The sequence below is a fragment of the Canis lupus genome, chromosome 34 (genome assembly GCF_048164855.1).
Source record: "Canis lupus baileyi chromosome 34, mCanLup2.hap1, whole genome shotgun sequence".
Lineage (NCBI taxonomy): Eukaryota > Metazoa > Chordata > Mammalia > Carnivora > Canidae > Canis > Canis lupus.
This window is the reverse complement of record NC_132871.1, coordinates 8,412,728-8,427,086: the sequence shown is the minus strand read 5'-3', so window position 1 is coordinate 8,427,086 and position 14,359 is coordinate 8,412,728. Positions and strand designations below refer to the sequence as shown.

Here is a 14,359-nt window from a genome sequence, read left to right as displayed (position 1 = left end):
TGGTCGTACTTAGCTGCTGGATTCTGACAGCAATTTTAATCCAATGCTAATTATTTTGCTTTGTGGAATTATAAATATGAATAAAACATTTCCAAGCCATTACATTGTCAGACTTTGTCAGTACTGTGAACGGTATACCCTTACGATGGCCCTTCCATCCAGCTGGACCCATTTTAACAAAGTGGAAGCAGGGCTTACACCCGGTGTCAAGCCCCACAGCTAAGTTAACACACTGGGGAGGGGACGAAGAGCAGGGACGTGTGCAAGGGTGAGCTTACCACTAATGTGAGCCTCAAAGGTTGCGGTACTACCCTCCAGTACCACAACACTTTGTAACGGCTGCTTAAACGTCGGTGCTTGAGTTGTCATCTTTTCAGGCACTCTGAAAAGGAAGAGAAAAATAAGTTAGCGGGTCCCAGCTAAGGGCCACTCCGGAGCTACTCTGTAGATGGCAGAGACACTTTTTCAGAACAGATTGCTCTTTAGATCATCTGTGGGCCTTCTCCTCCGTGGCTTCAGTTTGAACATGGGCCTCTGAATTGACTTGAAGCCTAACAGAGTAGCAAGTGTAAACGGAAATGGGGGGAAAAAAGAAAATTTTAGGAAATTAGAGCAAGGAATGTCCTCTAGTGGTCGAGGAGGGAAATTCAGTCTTCCCAACTATGGGACACCTGAGTGAGAGATGGAAAGAGGAAAGCTGAAATAAGTGGGAGTCGAGAAGAACAATAAAAGATGTGTGGAAAGAATAGAATGAATCTAGGGGCACGCGGGTGGCTCAGTCGGTTGTGAGTCGGCCTTTGGCTCAGGTCATGATCTCGGGGTCCTGGGATCGATCCCCGCATTGGGCGCTCTGCTCAGCAGGGAGCCCGCTTCTTCCTCTCCCTCTGTCCCTCCATGCTGCTTGTGCTCTCTCTAATTAATAAATAAAATCTATTTCTCAAAAAAAGGAAAAGAATAAATCTGTGCATCTTCTGTTCAATGGTTGAAAGATAATTATTAAAGATTTCCTTCCTCCCAAGATTTTTCATTCACTCTATATTTTTTTTCCACTCTGTATTTTTAAAGTTGGTATAGATTTGGGTATTACTTGTATTACTTTAAGCAATCCAGGTGGCTGCTTAAAATTGTCACCGAAAGTAAAAAATTTTAACTTTTCGATTTCTTTCCTTACTTGGAAAGTTCTTATTGACTGTGCAAGCCTTTTATAGACTGTATGCTGTCTTCTTATGAATATTTTGAATATTTCTTCATATTGTAACTGCTCAATAAATAGTGCTACTGCTCTAGTTAATAGGAAATGTTAAACTTACATGAGTAGGCCAACTGTTATCATAGAGCTGAAAGAAAAATACTGACTTGAGTACTAGGGACCAAGGTTCAAACCTGACAAAGGGAACACTGGTGTGAAATGTGAAAGAAATGAAAAGCCCTGTGCTTTTTCAATACAGATATTCAAAAATCAAAGAAAAGAATATGAAATTTGCAGTGAAGTCCTTTTAAGTGGAAGAAAGTACTCTGTCCATCAGTTCCAGGGAGATGATGGGAACAATTTTCTGATGCACCTTATTATTTAATGCAACCAACCCACTATTCTGATATAAAGAACAGATTCTCAATTGTCGGTTACTTCATGACTGCTTTTCACAAAATCCTCTGTTCACTAAAAATGTATGGAATGCTAGTTTTTCTACTGATAATTCTGTACCATGTTGTAACTTTTTACTTAGTTAAAAAGAAAATGAGGGATCCCTGGGTGGCTCAGTGGGTTAGTGTCTGCCTTTGGCTCAGGGCATGATCCTGGAGTCCCAGAATCGAGTCCCACATCGGGCTCCCTGCATGGAGCCTGCTTCTCCCTCTGCCTGTGTCTTTGCCTCTCTCTCTCTGTCTCTCATGAATAAATAAATAAAATATAAAAAAAAAGGAAAAAAAAAGAAAACCAGAATTCCAAGACAATAAAATTTATATTTGGAAAATTCAAAAAGTACCAAAAGTTTTTGTGAGTCTTTTGTCAAGAACTCCATAGAGCATGTTCTATTTGGGACAAATAATTTTTTGTCTCTAACCCTCCCTGTTTACCACCTAGTTCACTTTCTAAAAATAGTTGTATTCTTTGACATCATTTATGTACTATATACCAATGCATTTACAGGCATATGTGATTAGTAATCTAAATCCAGGAAGATGGAAAGTCAAAGGGTATTAAAAGTTAATAGATATTAAAAGTCTCAAAAATTAAAAAAAAAATTTTAAAAAGTCTCAAAAATACTTTCTTACCCTTAATACCAACGTTTAGCTCATATCATATCATTTGCTTACGAGTTGAAATAAATAATGAGATGCTGAGTATTTTATAAAACAATTACACATTTCCCCTCCCAATTCCTAAACATATCACAATCCACTTGTCTGAACTGGTCATTTATTCCTACTGGATAGGCCAATCTTGTTGCTTGAGCACTTGCTCTTGAAAGGCCTTTGTGCAATTAGGGCCCAAGGTATGCATCTAAAATGTCATGCTCCCAAAATAAACTTTCCACTGTTGACTGACAGCAGGCAAGTGTTCTCTCACTGTCCCGCAACTGATACCTCAGCAGTTGATTCCCTTAAAAAGTCATCAGGACACCCTGATACCACATGCCTTTTATCAGAGCTATTCTTGGTGTGTCTCACTTTTTCACTGAGTAACATAACCTTGAACGTTCTCAGCAGACAGAAAGAGTCTGTAACAGAAGCAAGCATTTCTCTTACCATTTCTGACCTCGACTTCAACACTTTTAGCCCATGAGGTGGAGTCACACGATTGGAAACGTTGACTGTGCTGACCTGCTAAAGCACCCAACTTTTTAAAGGAGATGGAACGAGCAGATTGAAGTAATGGATCCGCAACAGCAACGAGTAGTTACACAAACACCTGTGCCCAGGCGCATCGCACATGTTGGAATAAGAAGTTCTAACTGGGAACTAGAAATCAATCAATAAGGAAGAGAATCTATTATTAAAAAAAAAAAAAAAAAGGAAAGATGCCACTCACCTGATTTCTCAAGAGTGCCCAAAAAGGGTGGGACAAAGCCCCACGTTGCTTCCGAAACGACGTCCTATCCGGAGCTGGTTTTGTCCACCATCTCCGACATGAATCGGTGAGCCTCTAAACTTAAAAAACAAAACTACACAGTCGGGACTGTGTAGTTTTGCTTTTCTATGCAATCCCTACACCCGAGGCGAGGCTGGGAATGCACGACTGCTCGAGAGCCAGGGCTGGGCTCTGGCCTTTTATTTGCCAGATCTGCTGACAGCCCCACATCCCTGGGCAGGGCCCCGGCTGATTGGCTGCCTCGGGAAGCTTGATGGGAGACGGATCTGTTTGGTGGTGTCACACACCACCTGTTCTCCTGATTGGCAGTGCTAAATTTAGCACCTCACAAGAGGCTTTACCAAGGAAATGGAACCGTATTTAAAGAATAACTGTATGGAGGCTCAGAGAAGAGCACTGTTGCCCATGGTTAGCATCCGCAAGCACTGGGCTGAGGACACTTTGCCACAGTAGAAGGTATTGGTGGGTGGTTATATGGAACAGCCTTTCCACCTGAGGGCCCTGCCCTGGAGTCAGGCCCCACTCCTCTTCCCTTCCCCCATGCGACCAACCAAATGCACCTGTCAATCATGACGGCAGATGAGGGAATTTATCTGGGGCCTAAGACTTCACTTTCTTTGAAGAATGAGTGCCTCTAACCTTTAGCGTTGAGAGAAGCGCATTTATATTACCTACGTTCTCCTGAATCTACTTGTACTTTAGGGAGAATTAAGTCAATGTTAATGAGCTAAGGGTTTACGCAGCCCTGCAAGAAATAATGTTGAAAGACAAAATCTGAACTCTGCTGAGATTTAATCCATACAGTACAATGATTTTGCTTTTTGCAGATTTTCTTTCTTTCTGGCTTTCATACTTACAAATGTGCATGCACCCTTTCTTAACAAGTAGCCAACTCTTATGTTTTAAATCATCCATAGGGTTCTTTTTCCAGACACATGAATGCTGCTTTACTTATCTCTGAAGTTTGCTCTTACTAATGGGAAGTGGTTGGGAGATGATATAGTCGCTATTTTAAGACTGAATTTAATTTCAAGCAAGAGATATTTCAAACACAAAAGAGTATACCAGAAGATCTTTATAATGGTTCAGCCGAGAGATTTGTAAACCTTCACTAAGAGGGAAGAAAATTGTCTTGTTGATACTGGAAAGAGACTTTTCTTAATAAAATAGCCTAAACTGTTAAGACTTAAGTTCAATTTATTTGTGTCTATAATAAAAATCTTCTGGGTTGTGGAAGAATTTGGCCATGCATCAGATTTTTTCACTTCTTGAATATTTCAGACTCTGTGATTATTTAGGTAGTGATTTACGAACACTGAACAGAGCTAAACTATACTGCACAACTGATGTAGTACAATCATATAGACAAGCTGACACCATGTATTTACTTAAACATCGTCTCCGAGATGATACCGTATTGGTGGCATCATCATTTTCCCCTCTGTTGACTCTCTCTTCCTTGATCCTGTTTGATTGATGGATTCAGAAACAACTAGCTTCATGTCATACGTCTTAAAAAATATTTCCAATTAGAGACTCATGTTACAGGCAAGTGCCAGTCATAAAGCAAAGTAAGACTAGAAATGTGTGAACCTTCTGATTCGGGGTGTTCACCAATTGGCTATCTACTTAAACTGTGTTTGTGCATGTGTGTGTGTGTGTGTGTGTGTGTGTGTGATGTACTGTGTGTGCATGTATGTATATTTTTGGATTTGACCTAATGTGAAGCATGTTAATGTCTTGTTATGTTTGTTGGAACCAAAGTCAAAGCACTTTATTTCTTATGGGAACTGGAGGGAATGAGTGAGTAGAACCTTCTAATGCAAGCTGGTGCAATATAGAGAGCCCAAGAGTCGGGAAGATGGACCATATATCATAAACATAAGGCCAAGTGTCTGGCTCCAAGCTGCTTGTCTGTTCACTGTTCTTGAACATAAACTTTGCAGTATTATCAAGATCCTTGCCTTTTGACATTTCCATCCTTCTATGCCAGAGTTAAGAAAGACAGGAAGGAAAGAAGAAATTAGGAAAGGACTAGTTAATAAATAACATACTACTCTAGAAAGAAGCCATATCATTGGATTAGTGAACCGTAGTGGACTGCACAGGATATCATGGTAAGCATTAGTTTTAAAATTAAGTATGCCGTAGTTGGAATATAGTAAGCTTGCCCAGTGGAAACCAAATACTACTCAGATTTGGGGAGTTTGCTGATGCAGTAAAATCTTAATTTACCACCCTAAGAGTGGGGCTGAGTCCCACAGATAATCCCAAACAGCTGATAATTCAAATATAATGCCTACTTAGTTTTGAAATGCCTGGTGTGATCCTCTTTTTCGACATCAGTCAAGGCAATTCATTAAACGTTTGTTAAGCACATGCTCAGTACTGAATACTGTGCTAAATGATAATTCTAGATTTTGTCATCCCTTAGTGACTCAAAAGAAAGCTACTGAGTGGTAACTTTGTGTCAGGCATTTTGCTAGACGATGGGCCAGACTGCCGTGACCAAGAAGATAGCTGTGGTTTCTGTACCCTTGGGGATTGCAGCCTAATAAATTCTAATAAGTTCTCAGTATCTGTGACTGAGACCTACACTACGATATGCATCAACTTGTGCAGTCACTCCATCCGCACAGTTGTTGGTAGTGGCCGACTTTATTTTTTTTTAAAGATTTTATTTATTTGAGAGAGAGAGAGAGAACATGTGAACATGTGGGAGGAGGGGCAGAGGGAGCGAGAACCCCAAGCAGACTCCATGCTGAGCAGGGAGCCTGACCTAGGGCTTGATCTTGGAATCCAGAGACCATGACCTGAGCTGAAACCAAGAGTTGGACGCTCAACAGATTGAGCCACCCAGGAGCCCCTGTGGCAGACTTTATTTATACTGCTTAGAACCGCTTACCAAAGGAAGTACTCACTGGGGACTGAGAAATCGGTAGTTTTTAAAGCTAGTGTAAGAGTGCTTTCTCAAAAGAGTAAACTTAAGGTATTTATAATCCATTAAATTTTTTGGTGTGTGGGCTCTTTATCAAATCCAGTTCAGGCACTGGGATTATAAGCAATGTGTACAGCAGACAAGAATCTCTGCCCTCAAGGAGTTTGCATTTTAGTAAGAACAGTAGTATCTGGTAATATTAGATCTATAAAGTCTACAGATTTATCTATTCTCATAAAGTATTTCAAAGCTGAAATATAAGCTCATCACTGAGCTATTAATACACAAGAAAGTAGTAAAGCAAATTCAGGAAGTGCACAGGGAAGAGCTTGTCACCCAAACAACCCGTTTTAATGTACTCGTGCGTGTGTCCTGTGAGTTAGAACGGGAGGCAGAGTCACACTGGGGATATGCGAGGCAAGAGAGTGCTCGTTAAAATTCAAGAGAAGACCTCCCCATTCCTCTTTTACTAGCTCCAGTTACAATTGCTTTAGTAGCAAGATCGAGTTGATTGATTTCCAGTTATTTATAGGTACACTAATAGCCACTAACACAGTTAATGCCACATGAAGTGCAAAAGGATTGTTTTACACACATACATCTACCAAAATAAGAAAGATCAAAAAATTTAGCTTCACATTTCTCAGTACCGCTCACTTCAGGGGCACGTTGAATTTCACTCCCACCCTACGTGGGTTTTAGGCGACTCACTTGAATCCCTGAGTGTCAGATCTGTCTGTTGTAAACTAGGGCTTATAATACCCACTTCAAAGGGTCATGAATGTGACCGTGCCTTGGACGGTCAGCACTGGATACATGGTGGGCATTTTGTTTGTTTGCTACTGCCAACTGGGATGCGAAAGATCATCATTTTTGTGCTTAGTAATATTTCTTTGATCTATTATCTAACTACCTGGATAAATATCCAGGATAGTGTTTTCTAAGAAGTCTTTGAAACGTCCAAAGTGAACTCACAGAAACATATGCCATGTTCCTTCTCTGAGGAACCTCAGAAGGTGGCATGATATTTACACATGCAATCAAATTACTGGAAACTTTTAAAAAATATTTTATTTATTTGAGATAGAAAGAGAGAGAGAGCATGAGTGGGGCTGGGGGGCAGTGGGAGATGGAGCAGCAGGCTCCCCCCTGAGCAGGGAGCCCGATGCGGGGCCCGATCTCAGGACCCGTGGATCATGACCTGAGCTGAAGGCAGATGCTTAACTAACCAAGCCTCCCATATATTTTAATAAGCTTGATATGTTAAGAGGTGGATCCTCCAAAAGCAAAAGAGCCCGTGTGAGACAAAAATCTAAAAATGAAGGCAGCTCTATTGTATCAAAAAGTTGAACTTTGGAATATCTGAAAGACCCTTTGAGCGTTAAGTGATGGCTTGTGTTCATTCTGAAGATTTTGTGTGTCTCCCAGGCTTCTTACTTCTGTGTTTTACCCCATCTAATTCAAATAACCCTCCACTCCATTTCCATCCATAATTACAAATATAGAATCCTTCTGAAATAAGCCCTTACTGTGAGAGCAAAGTGTGGGTGCTGGATGTTCTCTGCTTGCCCTTCTAGATACGACCTACACTCTTCCATCCTATCCTGTGCCCCTAAGATCGGAACCCTAGAGGGGTCCTCCCTTGCCTCTGGCTTCTGGCACTGGGATTAGAGCAGCCAATGGGAAATGCTGGCAGGAGAGTTTAGGGTATGAATTCCCTAGGATGTCTCCTTGCCTGGCTGTGGTTTGGCCATGGCCTTCATTTGCTGTGGCTCCGGTCAGGGACCCCTTTCCTTCAGGTACTTTCTCGTACCTGCTCCTTTCTCATGTTTCTAACTAGGGCTTTGTGCTGTTGCCATTCCCAAAGCTCTTTGCCGTCCCTAGTGTTCATGAACCTGCCTACACCTTGTAAGGGTCCTTCCCCAAACCCTCTGCCTTGACGCTATTGAGTTGCATGTGCTTCCTGCCCTACGACCTGACCTTGTATAGAGACAATAATAAACACTTCTCTCTTTCTTAAGGTAAACCAACCTGAGCATTTATCTTCATTGCTAGATAATTGCCCCAATTCCCAATAGACTTCTTCCTCATCCCCTTTTCAGACAGCTCATATTTTTAACATTAAGTTCAGACTTCCATTCTTCTCCCCTTCCCATCCTCCCTTCTTCTTTCCTTCCTTTCTTTCCTTCTCAAGTGATTTTCAAGTGTCTTCCATGTACCAAGAGCTATGGGGGTTACCTGAAAATGTGATGTTTTTCACTTAGATGTTAGTTGGGAAGACAAGAGAGCTATGTAACAATGCAAGGAGACACAATGAAAGGAAAGGGTCAAAATGGTTGCTAGAGACACTAAGTTCTCAGAAACACAGCAATGGAGGAGGGCAGGACAGGGTATAACAAAAGTAGAACTTCTCATGGAGAGGGTAACTTGGGCTGGTGTTTTTATTTCAAAAGAATTGAATTATTTCATCAAAAGCAAATAAAGTAGATAAAAGAGAAATGGAAACAAAGAATACCTTTTGGAGAAAATAGGAACAAAGTAGAAAACAAAAACCATATTGAAGAACAACATAATTTGCAAAGCACGATGGTCATGATTTGTGCTGTACTTGATCTTCAGGTAGGAAGGGGAATTTCCTGGAAGTTAATTAAAGAAAAGACACCTGGGTGGCTCAGTCAGGTAAGCATCTGCCTTCAGCTCAGGTCATGATCTCAGGGTCCTGAGATCGAGCCCCATGTCAGGCTCCCTGCTCAGTGGGGAGTCTGCTTCTCCCTCTCCTTCTGCCCCTTCCCCCTGCTTGTGTGCTCTCTCTCTCTCTCTCTCTCTTGCTCTCTATCTCAAATAAATAAATAAAATCTATAAAAAAATAAAGAGAGAAGCATAATTCTCGATATAGAGAAGGAAGCATACCAATTTTGTGAGGAAGTGCAATTTTTCTAACACTGAATTTTAAGGATAAGTCACATACAACTTTACAAGAGGGGGCACTGAACCATACGCAGAACATACACATTTAACGATATATTTAGAGCAGATGCACTGAATTTATATGTGGATATTTTTGGTGAAAGCTTTTAACAAAGTCCAGGGCAAAACACTAAAAGGCAATTCACTAAACACAACTGAATGAGGAACTAAGGAAATATAGTCCGAGTTTTAAAAAATAAGAACGGGAGTGGGGCTCTAGCCCCTGATTCATGGGTATGATTTACAAAATCCCAAAGATCATGGGTAACTCTCCCCTCTCTCAAGTGTTGCTCTGATAGGAATTGAAACTGAAAGCCAAGGGGACTCTGGCTAGGACCCTGGTGTTGTGCGTGGTTGATGGGCAAGTGATTGTTATCTTAAAGAGTGTTTAACAAAGATCACATTCCCTGTTGTAATGTAAAGGTTTCCACAGTTTCTGGCTGGCATTAACAACAATCACTACTTTACACTTACCAAGTAATTTATGTATTTGTAAATAAATCCACTTCCGGTTTGATGCTTATGGCCTTGGAGTGTAGAATATGACTTTAGAATGGTCCTTAGAAATATTGAGTGGATCTTCTCTTTGTAAATGTGTAAGAGGCAAGCAAACACCCTGGGGAAGGTCAACACGAAGTGCAAACACACCTGTCCCAATGTCAGAACCCGCTGCTCCATGAGAAGGCTGAAAGGCACTTGCTACACGTTTTTCAGGAATCCATGACACGAATTGGCTTTGAAGATGAAGCCATGTCATGTGTCAGTGTTAGAACCAGCCTGGTTCAAGATGACTGCCTCAAACCCCTGTTTCTAAGACTTGTTTAAAGACGTTAGGGGCTGGGGCACCTGGTGGCTCAGTGGTTGAGCATCTACCATTGGCTCAGGTCATGATCCTGAGGTCCAGGAATCAAGTCCCCCCTCCCCCCCCCCCCCGGGGGAGCCTGCTTCTCCCTCTGCCTGTGTCTCTGCCTCTCTCTCTCTTTCATGAATAAATAAATAATTTTAAAAAAAGACATTAGGGGATAGAATATGGCAGTAGGTATGAGCAGAAATTACCACTAGAGAAAAGAAACTCAAGGGATTTGTCAATTTAAGCATTTGATCTTTAAAGTTCTGAGGGTCAAAAGGCTGTGCCCATCCATAGAATAAATCCGTAGGGTGCCAATTGTTTACATAAGTAGGTTCTAGACATCAAGAGATTTGACATTTGTGAGTTTGACACAGTGTAAGTATATTCACACTGTTGGAGTCATGGATGTTAATTGTGGGGAAATGTGAATTTGAATCATGTGTATACTACCACTGTGTACCAGAGCGTCACTTGCTAATAAGTGAGCCTATAGCAGATCAGAGACACATTAATGTGTGGCTTTTGTTCTCTACTTGTGTTACATAAATTATATTACATGCTAAAAAACACTTGTTCTAGGAATTTGTAGTAGAAAATATTCACTGAAAACAACTTCTATGTCGGCCAGTGGGGAGTATTTATACTGATATAATAGACCATTTGGCAAATCATAGAAAACAAGAATAATGGTAAAAGGGAACTTGCCTTACCAGAAATTACAACATACTATAAAACTATAGCAACCAAACTGCAAGGTATTGACACAGTAATTTAAAAGTGAATTATTAAGTAGAGTGTCCAGAAACAGGTCTAAGCAAATCTGAAGAATTAATCTATGATGGTTTTGTTCATAAAGGTGCTGATGTCACTGGATATTTATTGGGAAGAAAGCACCTCACACCATGTAAAATAAATCTTAAATGGATTAAATATCTAAAAGTAAAAAGTAAGTAATAAAATATAATAACAACTTATAGGAAAATATCTGTGGAAACGGACAGGCTGGGGAAACCATTGTAAGCAACACCGGAAACTCAGATGCCTTAAGGAAAAGACTAAGCCCTGCACCAAGAAAATAATTTTGTAAGGCATAATCTATCTTAGTCAAATCTTAAAGATTGAGGGAATAATTGCATGTCTATGTCAGTAGAAGGTCGAGTGCCACAAAACACAGAGCTATAAGCATAAAAAATGGTTTTCTAGCATTGTTTGAAGTGAACAAATTTTGGAAAGAATCTGAATGTCCGTCAACAGAGAATGACTGAATGATTTATGGTATCACCATGGTAAGTCTATTAGCCAGCAATTAAAGATGAGTTAGACCCACATACTGGCCCAGAATGATGGCTGTGACCGTAGGTGAAGAGCGAGTTGCACACTGATACACAAATGCACATCATTCCAGGTCACGCAATCTGTTTCAGTCATCTGATTTGTTTGTTGTTGTTTGTATGTTTTGCTATTTTCTTGATTATTGCCTGATCCTCTCACTGGGCTGTAAATTCTCTAAATTTTTTAAGAAACAAAAATCAGTGTAGTTGGCCTTGGTACTCTTGGTACAAGACAGAAGATGATCATTACATAAATGTTTAGTGAAAAGTCATAGGGAACTTCCAGAATGATGCAGAAAAACTGTTAGGAGTGATTTTCTTTAGAGAATTGGGCCTACTTGTCTTAAGGCAAGGGTGAAAACCTTTTATTTTTTACCTTATACCTGTCTGAAGCATTTGAGTTTTCGCCATAAGCATGTATTACTTTCATTTAAAGAGGCTAATTATTAGGGCAACATATCCAAAACCAGCCGTGAAATTAAAAAATAAAATTAAAACTTAAACAAATCTAGTTTATGAGAACGGATAACAAACAAAAAGTCTTCTCCATGAAAGACACCCCCCTGAATGGCTCTTCTGTGGCTAAAAGTGACTAAAGGCTGAACCCAAATCTAAACAAGAGAAACCATAATCATGAAGGGAAAAATGACTGGAAGGGAGGCCTCATATACTCAAGTGTTAGATAGGTTAATTGGGTGCATGAATTACTTTTATAAAGAGCAAAAAAAAAAAAAAATTCAAGCACTGACAAAAGGCAGTCACAACTGTCAGCAACATAAATAAGACAGTTGCAGAAAATGAGTCTTCTGGAAAAATCTTTCTTTGCTGTAGGTGCTATGTCTGCTTTTCTTGAACCTGACCTTACCTTCCCCAGGCCCTCTGGAAACTCCATGCTGCTGTAAACAATTATTTTATTAAAGTTTTCATTTAATTTTATAATTTTACATCTGTTTTCAATACATAACATAATGATTAGTCTTTGCTTTTTCATAGGACAGTATGTTAAATGTTCAATGTGGAAGCTGCTGAGAGATGTTACCTGCACGGCCTTTTCTACACCTTAGCCATACCGTTCCTGTCTTACAGGTCTTCGATGACATTCTCTCCCACTCCAACAATGCTTTGCATCTTGTCCTCTCCAGGTCTCTTCCCGGGGTTGCTTTTCTTCATCAACAGACTAGTTGAAGCCACATCTCCTATAATCACCATTATCAGGGGCAAAGCTAAACATGCATTCTCTACCCATATATAAACTTATCTTTTTTCCTCCAGTCCCACAGGAAATGGGTCTATTCCTCTTCAAGGTCGGACCAATATTCTGGATCCTTCTTCTCTTGTCCCTGCCAAGAGTTACACTATTGCATTTAACCTTCCCTTTCTAGAAGCTTCTGCCCCTTACCTCTTGAATATATCATAGTCTTATTTGTCTTAAAAACCAAAAATAATAAAAGATACAACTTTCTCATGACTCGGCATTGCCCTCTGGGTTCCACACTCTCTCTCTTCTTCCAATAACCACTCCAACTATGAGAGCAATCTGCATTAATTGAAGACCTGTCCCTATTGTGTGCCAGCCACCATAGCTGATACACCATATATGTTTTCTCATTTGATTTATTGCTTCATTTCCTACTCACTTCATTCCCTCATTTAGCTTCTCTTCTCATCATTCTTCTCATGCTACTCTCATTAAATATACCAATGTCTTATTTCTAAGCCCAGTGGGATTTTTTTTTCTTTTTTTGCTGCATTTTTGGTTGTCACTTGATACTAATTCCTGATGCATCTCTAGCATGTTCCAATGGGTCCTTTAAAAAATATTTTTAGAATGTATAATAGTATATGATGTACTAGAGAACTTCAAATAAAATTTGCTAAAGGAAAACTATATTGAGCAACTGAGAAGTCGGTGAGTTCACAGCACTGAACATGAACTACTCCAAGACTGAGTCTTCCTTTGGCTTCTGATCCTTTAATAAGACATTTTATCTATGAACACGTATGTTTTCCTGCATTCCATAACCTCACCACCGCATCCACTAACTTTTACACTTCCTCTTCTGAGAGCTTTCTCCAAACTCAAATCCCATGATATCAGTGTCTCTGGAGACACTCCTGGTTCATTCGTGAGCAACTCTTCTTCCTGCCTCTCCTTAAGTATTGGTTTTTCTCAGGTTTTGCCTCTTCTTACTCTGTGTTTTCCTTGTGTTAGCTCATCTACCTTCAAGGCTTCAACTACATCTTGATGACTTCGGAACACTATCTCTGGCCTTCTCAACTCTTACGAGCTCTAGAATCACTTTTCACTGTCTACTTGGTATCTCCAAGAGAATCCTAAACTCAAAATACCTGGATTGGGCTCCTTATGAATCTGTTTCTCTTGATTTTTCTATCTGAGTTAGTAATGTCACAATCTACCCAATCACCCAAGTTAGAGCACTGGGAGTTTTTCTCGCCCTCTCATAACTGCTTCTGAGATGTCAATAACTTGTTTTAGTTCTGCCACCTAAATATATCCTGAATCTTTGTGGTTCTATTGCCATTGCCACCCTCAGGTCTTTATTTCTCACATGTCTGATTGGATTTAGTTCTTAACTGTTCTTGGCCACCTCCAATCTAAATTCCACACCAAAACCCAAATAAGCACTCCGAAATACAAGTTTCTATCACTTCCCTGATTTAAATATTCAGCAACTCTTGGGAACTCTGCATCGCTTGAAGCACTGACTAAATCCGTTTTCCCCCACTTATGACCTTCTGGCCCCCGCGTTTTGACTTTGCCCAGCTCATTGTCAGGTGCCGCACTGCCATAACAGTGATTGGCATGCAGTCAGTGCTTGTTACGGGCTGAATTGTGTCCCCCTCCCCCTCCACAGTTCATATGCTGAAATCCTAACCACTAGTAGTACCTCAGGATGTCACTGTCTTTGGACATGAGACTTTAAAGAGGTAATTAAGTTAAGATGAGGTTATAAGGGTGGGTCCTTATCCAATATGACTGGTGTCTTTATAAGAAGAGTTTAGGATACAGACATACACGGAGGAAAGACCAGGTGACGACATGGGAAGAAGATGGTGATCTACAAGCCAAGGAGTGAAGCCTCAGAAGAAACCAACCCAGCTGACACCTTGATCTTGAATTTGTAGCCTCCAAGACTGTGAGAAAATAAGTTGCTGCTGTT

At 40.4% G+C, this 14,359-nt stretch overlaps 1 protein-coding gene across 2 annotated transcripts in view; it reads right to left on the bottom strand.

Moving 5' to 3' along the window:
- Positions 1–3,325, bottom strand: part of TTN (titin) — a 274,035-nt gene extending 270,710 nt beyond the window's left edge. For both annotated transcript variants that reach the window (XM_072811094.1, XM_072811093.1), the window contains exons 1-2: positions 3,032–3,325; positions 279–382 (exon numbers count right to left, since the gene is read on the bottom strand). In XM_072811094.1, the coding sequence (XP_072667195.1) occupies positions 279–369 (91 nt within the window). In that variant the 5' untranslated portion in view covers positions 370–382; positions 3,032–3,325. The remainder of the gene's footprint in view (positions 1–278; positions 383–3,031) is intronic.
- Between the last annotated feature and the right edge of the window lie 11,034 nt (positions 3,326–14,359).